The 19,633-nt window shown below is 44.8% G+C and overlaps 2 protein-coding genes across 3 annotated transcripts in view; one reads left to right on the top strand and one right to left on the bottom strand.

Moving 5' to 3' along the window:
- MAP3K5 (mitogen-activated protein kinase kinase kinase 5) overlaps window positions 1–13,288 on the bottom strand; it is an 86,497-nt gene extending 73,209 nt beyond the window's left edge. Inside the window, exon 1 of the mRNA XM_015858370.2 lies at window positions 12,840–13,288. Within this exon, the coding sequence (XP_015713856.1) occupies window positions 12,840–13,227 (388 nt within the window). The 5' untranslated portion in view covers window positions 13,228–13,288. The remainder of the gene's footprint in view (window positions 1–12,839) is intronic.
- Window positions 13,289–19,291: 6,003 nt separating this feature from the next.
- PEX7 (peroxisomal biogenesis factor 7) overlaps window positions 19,292–19,633 on the top strand; it is a 29,853-nt gene continuing 29,511 nt past the window's right edge. Inside the window, exon 1 of one of the 2 annotated variants that reach the window (XM_032443643.1) lies at window positions 19,292–19,543. In XM_032443643.1, the coding sequence (XP_032299534.1) occupies window positions 19,302–19,543 (242 nt within the window). In that variant the 5' untranslated portion in view covers window positions 19,292–19,301. The remainder of the gene's footprint in view (window positions 19,544–19,633) is intronic. The other variant, XM_015858411.2, reaches the window with a different exon arrangement.

The following is a 19,633-nucleotide window of genomic DNA, read 5'->3' as shown; positions in this document are numbered from 1 at the left end:
ATGTTTTTTCCCAGAACAGCTACTAACATGAAGCTACACATATGCAAGCCTGAATAATTGCCAATGAAATATAAATGCAGCTTTACACAAACTAGACGGCCAACACAGATGACAAAAAAAATGCATCTTATTCTGCATTCGTAAAGTACTAATGTGAATTCTTCTGTGTCAACTTCCTCTTAAGCTTCTAAACTATCAGAAAGAATCAATCAGGATTAAGAAACATTAGAAACAACGGGGGAATGAATGAATAAGTGGCAGCCACAAGCTACTGACACACTCATTTTGATAACCAGCCTGTCCCTTCCAGGAATACACAGATTTCTCCAAAGATACCTGGATGTAAAGCCAGCATATTAAACTACAAAATTTACAGACAAGTTTTGCCAGCATTGAGCTAATCATTCTAAATTAAGCTCTCATAACATCTTTGTTAGCCCTACCTCCATGGTTCTCATTTCTCAGTCTCTTATTTTCTGCACCAAAGGCTTGCAATGTAACTAATTCCAACACAATATTGCTGCTCTGTGCTACTTATCTGAAAAATATTTTATTTATCTTCTGTCAAGAGAGAAGAGAGGTGCTCTCAGTTCTGCTTTACATCTTTATTGAAAGTCCAAATATAGTAAAAAGGAAAATAGTTCTTTTTTTTTAACATCTTATTTGGTCAAGACCTCTTGTATGTTATGTGCAGGTATTAAGAGATTTATGATCTCTGCTGGAAATGACATAGACTTTACTTGCAATCTAATTCTAACGGAAGTTTTTTGGAAAAATTCCTTTCCTACAGACAGCACATATTAACAGATTATGTGCCTGATGGCTACTGAGGCCTAAGATTACCAATGGCTTCTCACTGCCCATCATATAAGAAGTGCCAAAACAAGAAGAGTGAATTTTTAAGTCAGATTGTCTGCTGAAATTATATATTCAGAGATGTAAAAGCTTTAACCCACCTTCACTGAATGCATACGGCACAGCAACTCTGCATGTCCTCAGCTGTCAATACAAGCTTCAGATCTCCTGAAAGGTGTTGCATCTAACTAGAAAGCTAGTGAAAGATTGCCTTGAACTACACTTCTGCATGAGGACTTGCTGGTGTGGAACATTCTACATCTTTTCTTACCTTCTCCATGCATCAGGTTGCTGCCTTCAGACTGGCTATCAGGATCACTACTGAGAGTACAATACTTGCCCCAGGCCAAAAGCATGTAGGAATATTTCTAACAGCAGAGGCAACTGAATTCTTGTGTCCACAGATAGTCTGATTTGCTAACAAAGACAGAGCCACAGATTTCAGTTTGAGTGCCTGAATCTCTGAACTCTTAGCTCGTAGGACACCCTGAAGTCTTTCTTCCAACCTGGACCAAAACCCAGACAAAGTTTTCACTTGCCTGCAAACTGAAAGTTTCTGAAAAACATCAGGTTGAGCGCACAAAAAGCTAGCACCAGCAAACATGAAATACACACCTTTGCCACCCTTACTGGAAGAAGAAAGGATATGAGGCAACCCACAATGAGACAGGATCAAGAATAACAAGAAACCACACCTTCAGGCAATCTCAACTCAGGTTGCTGCAGTCCTGCTTTTGGCCTGTCCTCTGGAACTCATGCTGTAATGCAGTGAGTCAGGTCAAAGAACTTATCTGACTGAAAGTTAACATAAAAGAAATAAGAGCTAACATCAGTCAGGTCAGCTCCCTTGACTCACTTCACCATGAGGTTCCACAAGTGCCAAAAGCAATGCGAGGTAGAGGTGTGCTAATTCAGTTTTTTATTCACTTAAGCAGCCATGGGAAAGCACCTCTAAATGATAGAGGATTTTACTTCTTCTAACAGTCTAACTTGCAGACACTAAAGTCCATACAATTGAATTTTACAATAGTCTTCCTGTACTTAATGCAGCAACGAGTGAGAGGCAACAAAATCCTCTTAGGAAGATAATCACCTTTTCCAATATTGATGTTTATACCACAGTGATTGATGCCTTATTAGTATTTATTTCCTCATCAGCATTATGGATTACTTGAAAATATGCTATGTTAACCACGCATTTTAGTGCTGGCAGTCTGATACAGCTCTGCTGCAGAAATACTGCTAGAAGTTACTACAGCAGTAGCTCTAAAGCAATAGTTTCAGTGCAGAATAAATAATTTCCTCTGAACTAAATTAAATCCTGAAGACAGGCACTTGCTGATTCGCAACTAGTCATAGCATAAACTGAAATCCACCAAGCAGGCTTGGGATGTCTGCCTACCAGGAATTTTTTCCATTGGAGCCATTCTTCAAGTGCTTGAACAGAGAGACAAAATATCAGGCTGTCAACCGAGATCATTCAAAACAGAGGCACTTCTGGGGCACTGCAGAAAACAGGCCAAAATGCAAGCAGTTAAGCAACAAAAAGGACTGGAAGTTTTCCAATTACACACCCATCTAGCAGGGTGTGCTACAGAAGCTCTCGTTTCACTTTTAGTTCATTTTCCTATTGCTTTTTTTGCATTTTGGCCCCTTTGCATCAGTTGGAAAAGGAAGATCATGGGTTCTGGTAACAGAATTACTGGCGAGAATTCTTATTTTCTTTCTTCTTTTTGTGGAACATTTTTGGAATATGTACTTTAACACTTTCTGCACTTTCCTCAAGACTGTCAAATACACTCATGTGTGGTGAGGTATTTAAACCAAGTTAAAACTGCCTCACAATTAAAGAACTCCAGGAACTTCTGCTATTAAACCTCAAAGGGGAAAAAAAAAAAGTGCAGCAGAGTAAAGCTTCACTACAAGCCTCAGTGGCAACTACATCCAGTTTGTGAGACACTGACAACTTACCAGCAAACAGAGAACTCTGCCATACGCTCCCAGCCTAGTCCAGCAGTAAGCTGCTTGCCCAGCAGGACAAGGCTCCATTATGCAATCTCGACCCTAGACAGTGCTGCTCAGATCAGGCCCACGAAAAGGAGAAAGGCTGTTTAGAATATGTTGTACTCATCACCACCTCTAACTCATGCGGGTGGGTTCAGGAGTGGAAAGGTTCATGAATATGCTGTCTCCCTCTCTCTCTTCACTTACAGAGCTGACAGCTGGATTCAACAATGTCATATGAAGTTCAGACTTCACGGGAGATGGTCTTGTGTGGCTGTAACAGGTGCTGCCTTGGCTCTGTGATACTGAGTGGAATAGGAACAGTGCTGTCCTCACTCTGATCCAGGGACAAGAAGTAATATAATCCCACATAAACAGACCAGAAATAGGTGATGCTGCAAGGTCCTAGTTACTCCTCAAAGATGACAGCACTGGCTGCATCAGCATGTTCTCAAGAGAAGAGTGATTCCTTAAAACCTTTATTTTCCTTTCTTCCTCTCAGCAGAGCTTTGAGGAAATGTACGGCCCTCTACGAGGGCTGGAATCCCTCAAAAGTTAATTAATAACCATCCTACTTTGTACAGCATAGAACCACAGAATCATTGAGGTTGGAAAAGACCTCTAAGATCATCTAGCCCAACCACAAACAACCCATCAACACAACTACCATGCACACTAAACAATGTCAGTACCACATCTACAGGTTTCTTGAGGACATCCAGGGACAGCAACTCCACCACCTCTTTGGATGGGCCACTTCAATGCCTCACCATGCTGAGGAGAAATTCCTATGGACATCCAACATGAACCTCCCATGGTGCAACTCAAGGCCACCACAAGGCTGTAGTTTTACAGGATCATTTGAGAGCATCACTGTGTGCATTGTGAATGCAAAGTGACATGGGCTTTTCACTACAGCAAAATAATGCTGTCTTAAATTCATTCAATATTACTATGCTATTTATCAATAAATTTTATCTTAAATTAATGTCATCGCCATAAACTAAAGCAAGCAGTTACTACACATCAGTCTGCATGGATGTGCAAGGTCACAGAAAGCACTTATAAGAGACTGCATGATAAAGGACTTCAGGTAACTTACAAAGTATATTTACTACCTATGAATTATCAACGGAGTTCAGTTCTGCAGAAAACAAAGGAAATAACAAATAAACAGGACTTCAGTTTATTTACACAGGTAGCAAACACTTACTTTCCACTTAAAGCAATCAGTACAGTATCATTATTTATTTATTTATTTGCAATTGCACTTGACCCAGGAATTCTGATGGTATTTTAACTGAACAAATTCCATTCCAAAGGAGATTTGAAAGAATTCCCAGTTCTTCACACCAGCCACCTAGCAAAAACTTCCTATTCTCAATTGTGAACTGCAAGACAAGGTTGCGTTCAAGAAGCAAACAGCTTCTGCCCTTCCCTACAGATGCCACATGTCACTTTCATTGATTGCACAAGCTGCAAAGAACAAGAGAAGATGGAACAAAACGCACAACTGAAACACTGGTTGTTTTCAGCATGCCACACTACTGTGAGCACTGGTGAGAACTCACACATCCAGATTAAAGTCAGTCCACCTTCATACAAATCATCTATAAGGTTACTGCCGGAAGGCTGAGAAGCCTTATCTTAGAAACTGCACTGAAAGGCAGCAATAAACCAATAAAACACAAAAATAAGCCACGCATCCAGCACAAATGTATTTCCCCTCAGAGATGTTCTTCTGAAGGGAAAGGACAGCACATCATGCTTTTAAAAGTGTGTGTAGCTATACAAATTGCACTAAAAGTGAAGTGAAAATAGGAACTTCTCACCTACACGTCTTTCTACAGTGGAATTAAAGCACTTGGCTCCTGTGTCAGCACAACTGGATACATTTATCCCAAGCACGGGGGTCATGGTTCAGAATCACAAATGAATTCTTACAGCTGTTCCTTTGCTTTTGGTTCATCATCACGTCTTCCTAGTCCATACCACAGGGCTTTCTGTGCTAGTGTCAGACAACTGACTTGAGCACTCCTGCAACTCACAGAACACAATTCTGTCAGAAGCACATTAAGGACATGGGGAGGTGACGGAAGACACTGAATTCCTGCATCTTTAAACTTCACAGACTATAGGTTTCTTTCTGCAGGCCCTCGTGAACAAGAAAGTAACATTGTATTTGTGTCAGGCAGGTACTGCATAAAGAGGGAAAAGATCATACAAAGCTCCACGCAAGAGCTGCATGTAACCCTTGTAAAGACATCGCTGAATAGCTCTTCAGCACTAACAGCAACCTCTGCCTACTCACCCAAAGCACGCTCTGCAAGAGACATCCACCAGTGCCATCAGCAAGGAAGCCCCCAGAGCAATTAATTTGCTTTATTGCAATAAGAGAGAAATGCAGAGCCAAATTTTTACACAGTATCTAGTTCTTAAATCAAAGCATGTTTCCTGTAGGATTTGAAAGAGTGCCAATTCTCAGCAATTTCAAATGAGCCAGTCTGTGGGGAATCTCTAAGCCCCATGCTGCACCTAAGCGTATCCTAAAGGTTATTCATTAAGGCAGACGTGATTCAGAACAGAATCCAGCTCTGACATGCTGCTGTCAGTAGTTGATCAGCAGCTCTTGATAATTGAAATGAGGGTCATATCCATTCCAATCAAAGGAATAAATTCAGTTCCTAGAGGGGGAAAAAAATAGGGAACATATGCTAAAAAGTAACAGTCTGTTCTTGTATGTCAAACTTAGCCTGAGATTCATTTTCTCCTGGAATACAAACAATTTCAAGCTTCTCACAGATATTTACCTGTCAGTGATTATCGGAAGATCCCCCAGTTATCAAAACTGATTATACTATCAGCTGCCATACACATTCTGCTGCGTGAGACGACTTCACTGACTGCTTTTGTATCTCTTTCTAGTAAACATTATTTCTGATATATACCTAAAACAATACTTTATTATTTCTCAGTAATTATTATTTCTGATCAAATATATATTTGCATCATTCTCAGAAAAACTTTATCCACTTTATCTTGTTACACATAAGATTTTTCACAGCATGTTTTTTAGAGGCTCCAACCAGAGGAGGAGCTTTACTGGACCTGTTGCCCACTAGCACAGATGATCTCACTGGGGAGGTCAGAATAGGTGGCAAATTCAACTGGCACAACCATGCCCTGAAAGAATTCATGATCAAGAGATATGAGCCAGGCAAAGAGCAAAGTTAAGAACTATAGATTAAGGAAAGCAAACTTCCACTTGTTTAAGGAACCAGTTAATGCAATCCCATGGGAAACTGCCTTCAAGGACATAGTAATGTGATTCTGTGATTCTGATTCTGTAACTAAAAAACATTGGCTTCAAGGATGTCCTTTATCAAGCACAAAAGCTCTTTATCCTCAAGAGCAAGAAATGAGGCAAGAAAAGCAGGAGAGTAATATGGTTGTGTAAACCCCTCCCAGACAAAACAAAGAACGTGTAGGAAACACGGAGGCAGTGGAAGCAGGGACATGTCCTGCAAACAATATAGGAATGCAGCTGAGACACATAGGGATGGGATCACAACTACAGCACATCTAGAACTGAACTTGGGAAGGGATGTAAAAAAATAGCAAGAGCTTCTACAGATACTTTGATCAGAAAAGGAAAGAACAAAGAAAATGAACTCACAACACATTAGACTGAACTACTGCCAGCAAGCAAAAGAAGGTGACTCTCCCCCCCATCTTCATCCTTGTGAGACCTCACCTGGAATATGCATCCAGCCCAAGTACAAGAAAGGCACTGATTTCTTATATTAAGTCCAGAGGAGAGCCAAGGAAACAATCTGAGGGTTGAAACACTTCTATGAGAAGCAGCTGAGAGAGAGTTGGGGTTGTTTATTCTGCAAGCAAGACAGCTAATGGAAGACCTTATCATCACATTTCAGTACTTAAGGTGGAAAGACCTTGAAAGACTTTTCACTGAGACCTGTAGCAATGGGACAAGAGGTAATAGTTTCAAATTGACAAAGGCTAGATTTAGATGGGGTATTACCATAAGGGTGGTTAGGCACGAGAACAGGTTGAGGCTGCCCAAAGAGGCTGTGTATGCCTCAGCATTAAGGGTGTTCAAAGCCAGTTTGGATGGGGTGTAGTGTAAGGTGTCCCTATTCCTGCCAGGGTCCTGCGTGTGGGAGGAGCAGGTTATGGCACATAGGAAATGACACTAAAGAACTTTCAAGGTCCCTTTGAACACAAATCATTCTACAATTTTATAATTCTTTACTGTAGAAACTGACAAAAAAGAGAAGTCAAATTGTTAGCACGGCTGTGGTAGATTCAGAAGCCATTTCTGTATGACACATCCTGTTCAGAGCTACAGAAATGCAGACTGTAGGAGAAGGGGAATTAAAAATGAAAAAAAAAAAAAAAAAAAGAAAAGAAAAGAAAAAAGAAAAAAAATCAGCTTCCTTCTCTTGCTCTCACAAAGCATTTGAAAGCCCTAGCTTCATTCAGCCTTTTTTCCACCAGGGAATATACTTTCATTATGTCCTCCTTTATGATGTCTCATCACAAGCTTTTAAGAGACGCTAACAATTTCATAGCCTGCATTTCTCCTGACACTTTAATACACAGCACCACAGTATTTGAAAACTAGTGCTATTAGCCTGATGCACTTAACAGAAGGTAGCATTTCAACAGCCATTAACTTGTAATAACCCAGCAAAAGCTTGAACATGAACTAAGTGCAAGAACACACTCTTAATATTATTTACATTACAGACGTCCTTGGAAATTCCCAGCCACATGGGTTTCTGTGCCCAGGACCCCCATATCAGATGTACCACAAGCCTCCCAGCCTGCAGAAAGGCCTGAGGAAGCTCCCACTGCACAACAAAGCTACAGATTGCTATGGCAGGCTAGTCACAGAGCTTGAAAGAGAATACAGGTCTCAAGGCCCACACACATCCACTCCACACACACACTTTACCTAGCATGTTCCATCTAATTCAAGCAGAAGCTGATGGGCTACTAGTCTTCCAGTCACCTACTGACAGGTAGCCAGATGGAGATCACGTTTACAGTACCAATGCTGGAGTCCAGTTATGAAATTTGCAGCTGGTCCAGCAATTGAAATGCTGTGAATACACCGTTTTATACCCTGTATTTTATTCACAGATTCAGAAACTCTCCAGTGGTGCTAATTATAAATAGACAAAATATACTTTTATCTGTCTTCTTTTTAACACAGTTCACATTCTGGAGCTTCAGAATGAAATAGTGTTTTATGCTGAAGCCATGCCAACACATCTGATTTAACATTCCAGTGCTTCTTCCTAACAGAGCCTGGAGCTCAATACCCTTAGTCAAAAGGAGCTTTACGATCCACTCTTCTCCAAACCCCATGACTGTGCCAACACAGACTATGCATTCTGACACAAAGATCCTGTACTTGTAATCCATCACAAGACTGATATATCTACCCTGAGAGTATGCCTATAATCATCAACCTGATTCTGCACACCCTCAGCATTACTAATCTGCATTTCTTGCTCCAGCTCATCACTTGCAACACAGTGCTGCTGAAATGCAAACTTCTTTCAGCATGAATTCTGCTGACAGCAGTACCAGATGTTTATGTTTTCTTAGTAGTCACCCTCAAAGCTGAAGAATAATGCGCAAAGCTAATTTCATCAGCTTTCATAATGAGAATCATCATTCCAAACAGGGACTTCCCAGACGAGATGCTGCAGATAGAGTTGTGGTTATTCAGCAGCACTGAGGGGAGTGTCCAAACAGCAAGTTACGTGACGGATGCAAGTGCTGAATAATCAGAGGATGAACACACAGCATTTGAAGCGTCTGATGAAACTCAGAGAACTGAAACAAAAAAAATAATAGTCAGGAAGTACAGCAAGTAAGTTGCGGAAGAAACTAATTGTTTCGTGACATGAAATAGAATATAACTTGCAGTGAGTCTCTGTCTCTCAGCAGCACCACTTTTCCAGCTCCTTCAAAGAGCTTGCATAGTAGCAAGCTGGCTCTTTCTTATGTTTTTATTTTTAATTGGAGAAAATATTTAAGTCAACTGTTTGAAACATGAAAGCTAGTTTTGAAAAGAATACTTGTTTTAAAAGGAGTGTTTGCACCAGTGTGTAACAATCACAGAATACCCAGGAAACGTATGTAAAGCCATAAATCACTTCAAAAACAACATAATGGAATCTAGAGTACCTAAAGGAAAAACAGCCCTCCACTGCTTTACTGCATTTCTGTGTGCCTGAATATTTGCAATCATTTACAGTTCCTACAAATTCCTAGTCCAAGCCTGCATGAATACTGAAAGCAATGACACCGAGTTCCAGAAATAACAATAATCAGCTAAATCCATTTGCTGTTATTTGATGAACTCTGTTCTAGTTACATAATTTGCTATTATGGCAAATTATCTCAATATCCCTATATAACACTGTCAGTATAAATCATATAACAAGGTCTACTGATCCACAAAACCTGGGCGTAAGAAGCTGAAGAAAAAGAAATGCCTCTGTATAATGCAACATTATAGACACAAGGAGATAACTGTGAAATGAATCAAGCTTCCTAAAAAGACATGGTAGAAAAAAAACAAATTGCTTACGTAAAGTCAGAGAAACTTTAAGTAGTTCATATTCATTTATGGCTCAGTTTTCAAAATGAACTGAGTAGTAAGTAATAAAAGACAACAGGATACGCAGATCATGTCACTACAATGGAGAAAAAACATTCTTAACAACAAACAGTAGCATACATAAACATTCGGAACACAGTGTAGTGGATGGTTTCTCTGCTATACGTTGGTGTAGCTCTGATCAACTCTATAAGCATTCCTGAATCGTTCAGAAATTAAACTGAACTTAAGAGAGACACGCAATTCAGCTTCAATCCTATTGCAGCAGCTCAATGCAACTTACAGCTGGGGGGGGAGGGGGGAAGGAGGGAAGTATCCACTTTAAGAAGGAAACCAGCTCTCAAGACAGCTGGCCAACCCCAGACACACTGAGTACTGACAGAAATTGGACTAAGTTTTCCCTTTCTCCCTTACTATCGCTGAAAAGAGGAAATCTATGAAATGTTCCAACAGTTACTACGGTTGATTCAACATTTGCTTCTCAAGAGGTAGGTTTTTTTGTGTGTGTTTTGTTTTTTTTAAAGCACAATTTCTTTGCAGACGCATAAGGCAAAATGCTGTAATAGAGTCATTCTTAATATTTGATGCTCATATGGTTCAAACATACATAGCCAAGACCTGCTCACTGATCATATACGTTGCTAATTATGTCTCAGCATTTAAGCACCATCAGTTGACTGAAGCCAGCAGAAGAAGATTATTAGCTGGCTAATCCAAATTTAGAGGGGATGAGGAGTATTTACATCTCAGATTACATTTTATTTAATGCTTCCTGAAGTTCTCTTTGAAGCAGTGAAAGGCATGAAGTGAGCCTCTGCCAGAGATCACCAGGAGTTCAGACTACATTACACAAAGTACAAACAAGACAGAAGAAAGGAAGGCCTGATGATGGATAGAGATGTTACAGCACACTTTTGACCTCCATCCTCCTCCCGCAAAGCACAGTTGGTTTGTACGCATCACAAGACTTGGGAGATCTGTTGTTCTACCTCAATAAACACAGCAATAAGCCTGACTTTCCAAATCTCCATCCAATCATATCATTCCTTTCTCGCATGACTTCACTGGCCTTTACACTGAGTCGGGTAAAACTTGGTACCTTGAGTAAAACCAACCGACCGTTACCTAAACTGAAAGTATTTTTACTGCTAAGTTCTTATTTGATATTCAGCTATGCTGAACTACTTTAATACACCACAGTTTCTTAAAATAGCCCTTAAAACAGCCCAGTTAAGGCAATGAAAACGACCAAAGAAACCAAACTGAAATAATTACACTCCTCACAACCATCTGAGTTTTGTTCCCTACTCTGGCTCTTCATTTGTGCTTTTCACTTTACAAAGCTTCTATGTTGTAATGCTGCTCCGTTCCTAGCCTAGGAACTTTTTTATTATTACATTTTTTTGCTAGCTCTAAGTTTCTGGAGAACAATTAGTTCTTATATATATATGTTGTGACAAGCATGAAAGCTCATAGATCCTTCTAAACACCAGCTCCAGCACAGCATCAGTTTTGGATCACAGCTCGGACAGGACAGAATGCAGTGGGAACAGATGCAAACTCTTACATCCTGTGCTTAGTCCAGGAGCTGTATGCATCCTGGTTTTTCACGTTTACAGCTTTGCTACAAATGTAGAAGAGCAAGGTAATTTTCCTGTTTTGCAACAGTATCATTATATTGCCATAACCAAACAGTACTGAACGAACAAGTAAAGTTCTCGCCTTCTGAGAGTTTACTCGAAAGCCATTGAAATAGACAGATCTATGACATAAGTGTGCAGCTATGTAGCACTATACGCCAGACGCCTACTGCCAGAAGGAAAAGGGGCCCACTTTGAGTCCAAGCTCCATCACAAGAAAAGCCTCTGTGCGCTACCAAGACCACGCCTATTGTGTGGCTCAGGCTAGAGACTAACAGAGGAGGTACAGAAATATCACAGATCATTTAGCTCTGTGAGCCTCACTGCGATAACGGCTCCAGTGATGGATGCAACAAGAACCGGGTGAGACTCTCAGGTTTCACCTGTCCTGTATCTCATTTGAATGTGGTGAGAATGGGATCTATACTAAAGCTCTGTGTGCCTCCTATCTCCAACTGTGACACAGCTTCTCTGACCTTTCAGGGCTTCACTTCTCCAGACACAGTTGTGTAAGAGCTACAAGGTAAAATGCAACTTTGTGCTTTGAAGCCAACCACCTCCTGGACCTGAACAGCAGCTCAGGGGGCAAAGCTTTCAGTGCTCCAGGGAATTGCATGCTTGTACGTGTCCACGCTGGGCAGTCCTGTGTGCACAGGGCCTGAGCACAGGTACTTCTTTATTGCTCTCCTCTCCTCCAGAGGAGATGACAAAGCTGCAGCACCAGCCAGAATTTTTTAAATGCTCATTTGCTAAAGTGCTTCATAAACACAGAAGCACAAAATAAGCTTAAAATTACAGGTCAAGTCAAATTCTTGCTTGTATTTATATATATATATATATATATATATATATTTTAATGGCAAAACAACGTTAATGTAGTTTTAGTCTTATGAAATCTCTACTAAGGTAGTAAGCTTATATATATATATATATATAAATTCTACACTTACCCCATATCTATCTACTAATTACAAAATTTAAAAGCAAGAGGAAGTTTTGAGGTCTTGTTTCTAAACATGGGCTCAGGTGGATCACAACACACCAGCTCAGATCACAGTGCTTTGAGACGAGGCTGTCACCACGTTACTGCTGTGAAAGCAGGCAGGGCTGTGGACACAGCACGGGGCACTCGCGCTAATTTATCATCCATCCTAAGTATTTTATTGCAGCCAATATCCGAAGCGCAAACTTCCCAGCACAGAGGGGAAGCGGAACTGACCCCTGCGCCACCAGCACGGCTGCCGAGCTGCACATCCTAGCTGCTTCTCCGAGCTCCCGGGGCCTCGCAGCTCACACCTGCTTCACCGTTCCGGCAAAAACGGGCATCCCGGCTCTCTGCCACGGTGAAGCTCATCTCTGACCCGCGGATACGAGCCACCGGTGCCGGCAGCGCCAACAGCCGCACGCTGACAGCGCGCTAGCTGACAGCTTTCTCTCCTAAACGGGGTCAGCGGGGGACAGAAAGAGGATCTGACACACTTTTGCTTCCCGACGGGAGAGCCGCAGGGCGCTGCTCGGCCCCGGTGCCGCGGGGCACAGCGAGGGGGCAGCGCTCGGACCGAGCCTCTCTCGCCGGAGGGCGGCGCGGAGCCGCGCCTCGGCCCGGCCGGAGCTGCGCGGACGGCGGGGCGAGCGGTGAGGCGATAAGCCCCGGCAGGAAGGGCGCGGCGGCGCGGTCTCACCTGCGTTGTAGAAGCGATCCAGCACGGCCGTCTCGCCGAAGTCCAGCTTGCCGAAGTGCAGCGTTTCCAGCGAGGCTCCCACCACCTCGCACGCCTCCCGCAGGCTCTGCAAGGCGCCGCTCTCCGCCGCCAGCAGCGGCCCCTGGCTCGCCTCGTTGATCACGTAGGTGACAGCCGTCCGCCGCCCGGCGCCCTTGGTCCGCGCGGCGATGCCCGCGCCGGCGGCGGGGCAAGCGACGGCCGCGTCCTCGCCCCACGGCGGGGTCACCTCGGGCTGGAAGCCGCGGCCGCCGTCGGCTCCTTGCGCCCGCCGGCCGAGCCCCTCCTCGCCGCCGCCCGGAGGGCCGGGCACCGCGAAGCTGATGGTCCCCTCGCCGCCGTCGTTCATCCCTGCGGAGCCGCCACCGCGGCGCGTCCCGGGCTCTGCTCTAGAGGCCGGGGTCAGGCGGCTGCCATGCCGCGTCCTTCCACCTCGAGCGATCCCCGCACGCTGTGGCCGAGCTGCCGGAGAGGAACGGCGATCGGGCTGGGGCGAGGCGCTGCCCCGCGGAGCCTAACAGCGGCGGCAGGGGGCGAGGAGACGAACGCAGCCTCCCGCGGCGCCCGCCGCCCGCACCATGGCACGGCGCTCCCTGCTCCCCCGCACCTGTACGGACCACCTGGCGAGCGGCCCCCCGCAGCCCGCTCCGCACCGCCGGCACCTCGCTCTGCCTCCGGCCGCCGGCTCCGACTCCCTCTCGGGCAGGAACCACTTGTGGGACTGCTCTCAGGCGCCCCCGATTAAGACGAGCGACAGCTGCGCTGCTCTACTCGCGGCTCAGGCGGGGGCGGCCCCGCACCGCGCTCCTCCTTCCGGGCCCGCCTCCGGCCACTAATAAGGCAGCGGCGGCCGCCGGGCTGTGCGTTGGGATGGAATGGAATGTCGGGTGTGCGAGGAAGGCTCCGCTGGGACCCCCGAGAGCGGGCGGGGACTGCTGCCCGTGGCGGATGCGCTGCACGTCTGGTTCTTGGGCCGCAGCGGGGATGGAGCAAAGACTGGCGGAACCCCGTGTTGTTCTGTTTAATGGTATCGGAAAAGCCTCAACAGGCTGGAAAGCTGGGCTCGGGTGAATCTAATGAGGTTCAACGCAGCAAAGTGCAAGGTTTTGCACTTGGGCCGGAAGAACCCCAGGCACCTGTACAGGCTGGGAGTAGTGGTCCTTGAGAGCAGCTTGGCAGAGAAGGACCTGGGGGTCCTGATGGATGAAAGACTCAACATGAGCCAGCAGTGCGCTCTGGCAGCCCGGAAAGCAAATGGGATCCTGGGCTCCATCAGGAGAGGGGTGGTCAGCAGGGATAGGGAGGTGATCGTCCCTCTCTACTCTGCTCTTGTGAGGCCCTATCTGGAGTACTGTGTCCAGGTGTGGAGCCCTCAGTACAAAAAAGACATTGAGATTTTGGAAAGGGTCCAGAGGAGGGCCACAAAGATGATCACGGGGCTGGAGCACCTCCCCTATGAGGACAGGCTGAGGGAGTTGGGTTTGTTCAGCCTGGAGAAGAGAAGGTTGCGGGGTGACCTCATTGCAGCCTTTCAATACCTGAAGGGAACTTACACCCAGGAGGGGAGTAAACTCTTCAAAAGGGCTGATAATAGCAGGACACGGGGAAATGGTTTTAAGTTAAAAGAGGGAAGATTTAGGTTGGATGTTAAGGGGAAGTTCTTCACTAGGAGAGTGGTTAGGCCCTGGAACAGGCTGCCCAGGGAGGTTGTGGATGCCCCGTCCTTGGAGGTGTTCAAGACCAGGTTGGACAGGGCCCTGGGCAACCTGATCTAGTAAAGGTGTATGTTTGGTGGCCCTGCCAGGCAGGGGGGTTGGAACTACATGATCCTTGAGGTCCCTTCCAACCCAGGTAATTCTGTGATTCTGTGAGAAGCCGAGCAGCTCTGTCTCCTGGCGTGCTGCGGGCAGCGCTCTGAGCCGGGGGTGCCGGTTCGTCGGCAGCTGCTGGGATGGAACGGGTCCTGACTTGCCTGAGATTTTAAAGCGTCCTTTCACCAGCAGATGAGTTTTGATTCAGACGAACCTGTTTTTGCATAAAACAAAGGGGTGGGCAATGACCTCGTGTCCCTGCCAGCTGAGGGGGTTTTTGCTGTTTAGCTCGGGGTTGTTTTTGTTGCTTCTTGCTCAAGGACACGGTGACTGGCACTGGGGCCTAGCAACAAGTGAGATGCTTGTGAGTGCTCTGCTGTCTGGAGTACTGTGTCCAGGTTTGGGGCCCTCAGCACAAGGAAGATGTGGAGCTGTCAGAGCAGGTCCAGAGGAGGGCCTTGAAAATGACCAGAGGGCTGGTGCCCCACTCCTATGAAGTGCTGGCTGAGGGAGCCAGGCTTGTTCAGCACGGAGAAGAGAAGGCTCCCAGGAAACCTCATTGGAGTTCTCCAGTACTTGATGGGAGCTTATAAGCAGGAGGGGGACTGAATTTTTATACAGTCTGATTGTGATAGGGCAAGGGGGGATGGCTCTACGCTAAAAGGGGAGATTTGGGTTAGATGTTAGGAAGTAATTCTTCACTTGGTGGATGGTGAGGCACTGGAACAAGTTACCCAGAGAAGCTGTGTATACCCCATCCCTGGGGGCATTTAAGACCAGGTTGGATGGGGCCCTGAGCAGCCTGGTCCAGAGGATGGTGCTAACCTTACCCATGGCAGGAAGGGTGGAACTTGACCATCTTTAAGATCCCTTCTAAGTTAAGCTATTCTATGACCTTAGAGACAGGGACTCCGCCACTTCCCTGAACAGCCTGTTCCAATGTTGTCTCTGTGAAGGAATTTTTCCCCAGCATCCATTCTAACATCCATTCTAACCATCCCCTGGTGCAACTTGAGATGGTTTCCTCATGTTCTATTACTTTTCACCTGTGAAAAAAGACCGACACTTTCCACTCTGCAACATGGAGCAACGTAGCACTGCGCATTATTAATGTTTGTGTCCTACCAATAGGTCCATCTGCTTTGTGCATTATAGTGGATCTTGTTGGGATAAAATCAACTTCCTGGCATGGATCCTGTTCCTGTATTGTTTATTTCCATTACTTCTGTAAGACAAGGATAAATTCTGGAATAGTTAGGAGAAATTAGTCACCTTTGGGAGCTCTGTTTGCGTCGATAGGTTCCCATTTTCAGTGAGATATGCCTGGCATTTGCTTCTGCTGATAAGGAATGGGTAAATGGGGTGGGAAGATGACGAGCAAACGAAAGACTAATTTAAAGGGGGAAGTTAATATTTGCTAATCTGCAATATACAGTAGGTTATTGTTTCTTGCTCTGGTCAGAACGACAATGAATGTTTTCCTAAATAAAGTAGTTTTCCACAAAATGCAGAATCGGTGTTAATCCATTCAGCACTGCTCTTACATCACCTTACAGGAAGCAAGAACAATGTGCCTCTGTTGTTCTCTAGAACAGCCCATGTTTGTCAAGCACAGAAGGAAGTCCCAGACTGAAAGGAGACGGAAGCAGCATGCTATTCTACTTAGTGCTATGACTCGTGAGGCCTGTGTCATTATTAGTGCCATGTCCATTCCAAACACAAGACAGGTCTTCTGTAGATTTGGCTGGATGTGATGTTGAGCCGTAAAAAGAAACGAAAAAACAAGTAATAAAAAAGGAAAAATAACCTGGAATAACCCACACAAATCTTCAGCATACCTTGTTCACTTGTTTCTCAAGCACTGTCGAATTTACATCTCTAGTACCAGATGGTTTACACCCGATTACAGTTCAGTATCACCCTGTTCCTGTTGTGCTTTTTCTAATGACAAAAACTTGCAGCAAGCAGCGTTAGCTGCAAATCTGTTGGAATAATTCCATCTCTTCCTTGTAGGTTTTCAAAGCAATACATCACTGTCCTTTTGCTTTAACCATAATTAGAATTCTAACAGCCAGGAATTTTTCATTCTTATTAGTTGAAAATGCAATTTGTGTTGGGTGACAAACACTGTGTTGCAGATGCTAAAGACTTGATTAAGCCACTCAAAATGAGATCGAGACCAAAAGAGGTAGTTTCATTTTAAGCATTCTGATTTAGAGATATGAAATTTGAAGCATTTATGTCAAAATTATAACTTTTTTTTAATGTATTACAGCCATGAGTGTCCAGTAGAGGGAGAAAAGTGACTCAGTGATGCATTTTCAATTTTCTTGGTTGTATTGGAGATTGATGGAATGGACTAAAATATATTCCTATGGGAGTCTGTGGGAGTAAAGTTCAGTATGTTTCAATTATGGGTGTAAAGAAAACCATCCACGAACTTAAAGAACCTTGCAGACATAAAGATCCAAATGAGATCTCAGAAGTACACGTACTGTTCCTTTTCCCATGAGCGCTAGAAGGTAACTTGCACAAAAATAGAAATGGTTAAACTGAAATAAACAACAGCTTATTTCAAAAATTAAACTGGGTAGGCAGCTGTAGACAATCAGACGTAGCCTATATGTTCAGTACTAAGAAGGCAAGAAGGCAGTGTTTTGTTATGGGAGGGTCGACTGCCAATCTTTAAAAGAAAGTAAGTCTATGATTGAGATAAGCATTTAATGCACCAAGTAAGCACTGGGGGCAGGTAAATAGTCTGGTGTTCGATCTGATCATGTAACAGTAATAGCATGGGCTATTACTATATTACCATAATTCACTTACTGAATTATGACACGGTGCACAGAAATGGCAATCAGCAGAACCTACAACTCTCACACTTCTTTCTGAATCTTATATTTCTTCCTCTGCTACAGTGTGTTGTTTTTTTTCCTCCTCTCACTTCTTCTGTCCTTTTTAACTTCCAGAAATGTCTCAGCTTTCCCATCTGACCCCGTGAGCTTTTTCCCTTTGCATTCATTCCTGCAGCTTCCTTGGTTACTTCCAGTTGTTTATTTTCACTCTTGCCGGCTTTCCAGTCTCGGGATGCTAAATGCTTCCCTTAAAGCTTCGACTCATGCAGCCTAATGACTGTATGGAAATTTCAGCTGGGAAAACCTCTTCATTCCTTTCAGTCAGTAAACATTCACTGTCAAAGAGTAAAATATTGATGGCATTAAGCCTAATGCATGACTCAATAACTAGAAAAGAGCTTACTGCATTCCCCAGCGTTTTAAGCTGTTTATCCTTAAGCCTAAAGGAACAGCTCACAGTCTACTTTCTGTGATAGAAAGGCTCATTTTGCAATGTTTTATTATTGTTGTTGTTGTTGTTGTTGTTGTTGTTGTTGTTGTTGTTGTTATTATTATTAATGCCTGCAGTATTCTCTTGCTGATAACAGATTCTTTAAGGATTTGTGTATGTAGAAGTGCTTGCCACCAGCTCAGCTCATGCCTAAACTGGCTGTCAGACAAGCAAGCTGAGGGAATGACGTGCATGTGTCTATGGCAGAACAGAGATCAGTGCTCTGAAAAGGAGGAGAACTGGATGCAGGGATCCAGTCAGCATCTTGACCGCATGTTCCAATGCCAATAAGGTGCGTAGGGTGATGAGCTGAGCTCGAAGAAGTGACTGCAGTATAAACAGAGCCTATACTTTGCATACTGAGAGGGTGGGGAATCAATTCATTGAAGTGATGCTTTGTGAGCAAAATACTCGCAGTGGAGGGCTGTTGGTGGAGCACGGCTGCCATCTAACGGGGCGTTGTGGCTACACGGGCTTTGTGCTAGACAGGGGGGTTGGAACTACATGATCCTTGAGGTCCCTTCCAACCCGGGTCATTCTGTGATTCTGTGATTCTGTGTTGGGAGGAGCCGGCCGGTAGCACAGCTGGTTTCTATGCTGCTATGAAACGCTACTGTTACCGGCTGTCCTTTGTCCCTCTGGGATTTACTCACATGCCCTGGACCCTAGGCGGAAATACTCGCGTTTCCCTACTCTCTCTGCTCGTAAAATAGCTTTTCAGAATCACAGAATTATCAAGGTTGGAAAACACCTAGAAAATCATCTAGTCCAACCATTACAAATACTTCCCAGCTAAATCATATTCCTCAACACAACATCCAGACTTTTCTTGAACACTCCCATGGTCGGTGACTCCACCACCTCCCTGGGCAGTGCATTCCAATGCCTGACTGCCCTTTCTGAGAAGTAATACTTCCTAATGTCCAGCCTGAATCTCCCCTGGCACAGCTTTTTTATTATTTATTTATTTATTTATTTATTTATTTATTTATTTCTCTAGTTGTTACCGTATCTTCCTTTCAATCTCGATACACAAATACTTCTGTTAGGAAGTGAAACAAAACGGCTATTTCTAAAGGCCATCGAAGCGTGAATGCACAAGCTTGTCTGTGGGGAAATAAACGGTATGGGGAACTAGTCTTTCTCATAACGTTCTGTCTGCTCCTTGGCCATCGATGTCTACAAACACCCTATTAACACGTCCTCAAAACAAAGCATTCTCCTGTCCCATGGTCAAGAAGGACCTCTGTCGGTGAACCCCGAAACTATGTGCCCGCTATGCTGCCAGCGCCAAAGATGGCGGCACCGCCTCAGCGTGGCGGGCGGGACTCTTCCGACGCAGCTCAGCGGTGCCGCCTCCCAAGCTCGGGCCGGGCCGGGCCGGGGCCATGGGCACGGCGGGCGGCGGCGTGCTGAGGCTGCCGGGGCTGCACGGCTACGCGGCCGAGTTCTCGCCATACTGGCCAGGCCGTGTGGCCTGCGCCGCTGCGCAGTACTACGGCATCGCAGGTGATGTACTTGAGGCAAACGGGCCGACTGATGGTATTTTCTCCCTGTGACATAGTGTAGCGCTGCCCTTGTGTTGGGTGCTCGGCCGGC

The sequence above is a fragment of the Coturnix japonica genome, chromosome 3, assembly GCF_001577835.2.
Source record: "Coturnix japonica isolate 7356 chromosome 3, Coturnix japonica 2.1, whole genome shotgun sequence".
Classification (NCBI taxonomy): Eukaryota; Metazoa; Chordata; class Aves; order Galliformes; family Phasianidae; genus Coturnix; species Coturnix japonica.
Note: the sequence above shows the minus strand (reverse complement) of the source record. Positions and strands in the feature narration are given on the sequence as shown.